We start from the raw sequence: 3,429 nt of genomic DNA, 5'->3' as shown, positions 1-3,429 counted from the left end.
AGTTCCTTACAGCTACTCCATTGGTGAAAGCCGCATACAGAGGAGGGAGTCTGACATCTGAGTGACCCCAAACAGTGCTGGATATATTGGCACTGTAGATCTGGAATAATATGAGATTATTTAATTCAAAGTCCTGAACTGAAACATCAGACAATTCATTGTGGCTCAGCCCTACTGTTCTCAGTTTCTACTTTTTAAAGCCTGCACACAGGGCTGGTGCAGCAGGGCACTGCTTACAGTACCCTGGATTGGGGCATGCGCCATGTGTTCGGTCCAGTCTAGGTCTTGTGCTTCATGTGGCATATGGAGCCAGCAAGGAGCATGCACAGCGTGCAGTGCCCTTTCTAGATCACCCCTGTTTGGTGCCTCTAGCATGCAGGAATGGTCTGTGGACCCAATCTGGATGGGCCATAATGCTATGGGGCACCCTGGACTGGACCTTGTGGCAAGAGCAGTGTGTGGGGAACATGGGGGAGGTCCAAGACCCACAGGTTGGATCGTAGGGCTCCAGAAACCAGATCTGGCCCAGAGGCCGTATCTTTGACATCCCTGTCCTAGGGCATTTGATTTATATGGTATGGGCAGTAAGTTACCACATAACATACTTGCTAGCCATTTTCCAGCCTCTGTTTTTTAACTAAAGCAATAGAGCTTCCCTACCTCAATGGCTGGACTATCTCAACACCTAACAGATCTTACCTTGGGGATCTTTTCCTTACTAACCTACATTTACTTGTTTCAATTTTCTAACAGCTAGCATAACATGAAAGTCAAGCATTTTACCTTGCTGTAGTGTATTACTTTGTGGCAGACCTCTGTGCTGCTACCCAGTAGTCCCACTCCAAGTGTGTCCAGGATCATCCGTTTGCTTCTCTGAAGGACTTGGTCTGTCAGCTGGCTTGCATTCAAGCCATGGATCATGCCAGCAAAGTTTCCAGTGATGGTCTGGGGGGGGAAACAAACAAACAAGCAGATGTTTCTGTTAATTTAAAAGGCAACATGAACAACCTCCAACCTCTGATTTTCGTTAGTTATTTCACCTGTATTTCCTCAGTTCTGAAAAGGATTTAAGTCAACAGTAATTTACATCACACTATTACTCTATTATACATAAGCTCACACTAATTATACAAAATCAATCACATTTCTTCCCTCCCCCCAGCGTTTATGTCTCTCTTACACTGTCTGCTTTCAATATTTACATCTTTCCTTTTCTTTTTTCTCCCAGGTTGATTCAGCCTTTGGGAGTTGCTCAGAACTCCAACTGAGTTGCTCCTAGCAGCTCCTATTTACCTTTGAAATCAATTAGGTGTTTAAATAATTTTGTGAATCAGGGCTCATGTGACCCAGATTTCTAAAGATGTTAAGCTCCTAAAGATGCAAATAGAAGGATTTCCCAAAGTGCCCAGATGCCTGATTCACACTGACATCAGTTGGGGTTAGGCAGGTGCTGATATTTGAAAGTCCCACTGTGTACTTACCTGCATCTCTAGACACCTAGGGCCAGATCCTGTCCTGTTTATTAATATCCAAGTGGACTTAGATGCCCAAATGCGACTTTATTCCACCATCTACCTTTGCAACACACATACCCATCTTACCCCCTCATCCCTAGTACTAACAGTTTTTCAGGGGCTAAAGCCGGGTGGAATAGAATCACAGTAAGGCACCTAGGCCCATTTAAGAGCCTAATAGATTGAATAGAATCTGGCTATTAAATACCATTAAATATCTGTTCCAGTTTGACTTCATCTCTTTGGAACACGGATGACCAGAATTTTATGTAGCATTCCAGACAAAGTCTCTACTAAAGTCTTTACCTTGTACAGTGTATTAAGCACTTTAAAAACACACAAAGAACTCTTAAGCAATGCATGTGGCAGTGAAATCACAGAAGTTTAAAATGAAAAGCCAAGGCTTAAAATGCAGAAAATCAAAATAATACCTTTGCCCACATATTGTAATGGATGATGGTTAATCCCAGTCAGGCTATGAAGACGTGACGATGGAGAGGCATTCTTCTCTATATATGCTACTCAGAGTCTCTGTACTTCCCATCTTGCCCTGCCCCTTTCCTTTCTTGCAAATAAATTTCCCCTTTTTTTCTTCACCTCCAACTTTCCTCTGACTAACTTCCTCCACATCACATGCTGCTGGGACTCCTTGTTATAGCATTTTGTTGTGGGTCAGGTTCATATGACATGGGGTCTTCATTCTATTTTGCTACTAGAGGTGCTCTTTCAGTCAGTTTTTCATGCCCATCTGTTCCTTTCAGCATCTGTATTTCTACCAGGAACACAATGTAGTAACATTATTGAAGTGAATTTAAATTAAGGCATTTCATTACATTTAGAAGTTTACTATCCTTAAAGTTGTGTCAGTCTTTTCTTGCTTTTCCTTTACCTTTGTCATTTCTGTAATTCCCTTTTACCTCCTTATCTCCCACTTGTATTCTCTAGGAAAGAATCTCAGTGGAACGCTAACTTTTACTATGAGCTCTCCATTCTGCTGTGGCAACATAAAAGTGACCCGCAACCACCCAGTGAATTTCCCCAGTGTGGGTGCTGCAGGGACAATTAACAGTGGCCCTGTGTGGAGAGATGCCACAGGAAAAGAATCCCTCAGAACAAGCATAGCTATGTAGTTCATATGCAACTTTGGATAGATGACCGTAATGTAGAACTCTTGACTGCTCTAATATACATTAAGGAACAGCTCTTGTCCCTGGCAGTGCTCCAAATGAGAATGGTATAAAAGTCATACAACCCCAAGATACCCTCCGTCCCATGACCTAGAACTTCTTTGGTGTTTTTCTAGGGCAGCAATTTTCAACTCTGGGTGCTACAAGATTTCTTTTTAGGGGTGCCACTCAATATTAGCTCTGTTCAGTGTGAAACACCTACACACGAGTTACAAGATAAACCAAGAGATTTTAAATAGGGATCCACAGTGTCAAAAACATTCAGACATGTCGTGGTCTTTCTGAGTTCTTTGCAACACAAGAATTACTTTATTATTTTCCATTGTCACAAAACGAATGAAAGTTAAGAGCAGGTGTTTTCTGAGAACTGTCTTGAGTCTAACAAGGTTGAGAACCTACTACTGCTCTAGTAGAAGGCATAGCATAAAGTCTCAGCCAATGGGTATATACCTGGGGTAACTCCATTGACAGAACAGAGTAAGTGTTGTTATCTTCAGTTTACAATGGAATAATTTTGTAATACTTTCCATTTCCTAACACTTTCAAATATTTGCAATTGCAGGAAAGACACCTTGTGAAGAGGCCCATGTATGTCCTTTATACCAGTCCTTTTTATGTCTGCCCATGAGCCAAATCCAGTCCATGCAGCCATGGCTCCAGCCTGTGGGGTTTCCCACGAGTTGGGAAATTTGGCAGGGGGAGTGGTGGCAATTAATATTAAAATATCC

The 3,429-nt window shown here is 42.2% G+C and overlaps 1 protein-coding gene across 1 annotated transcript in view; it reads right to left on the bottom strand.

Annotated features, from left to right (window-relative positions):
- ACOD1 (aconitate decarboxylase 1) overlaps positions 1–2,967 on the bottom strand; it is a 13,722-nt gene extending 10,755 nt beyond the window's left edge. Inside the window, exons 1-3 of the mRNA XM_019525604.1 lie at positions 1,946–2,967; positions 784–945; positions 11–100 (exon numbers count right to left, since the gene is read on the bottom strand). Coding sequence (XP_019381149.1) covers positions 11–100; positions 784–945; positions 1,946–1,957 — 264 coding nt within the window. The 5' untranslated portion in view covers positions 1,958–2,967. The remainder of the gene's footprint in view (positions 1–10; positions 101–783; positions 946–1,945) is intronic.
- Positions 2,968–3,429: the final 462 nt, after the last annotated feature.

Source organism: Gavialis gangeticus, unplaced genomic scaffold (genome assembly GCF_001723915.1).
Source record: "Gavialis gangeticus isolate Ggan-Ray unplaced genomic scaffold, GavGan_comp1, whole genome shotgun sequence".
NCBI classification, from domain to species: domain Eukaryota; kingdom Metazoa; phylum Chordata; order Crocodylia; family Gavialidae; genus Gavialis; species Gavialis gangeticus.
The sequence above is the reverse complement of the archived record's forward strand: the minus strand, read 5'-3'. Positions and strand labels throughout refer to the sequence as shown.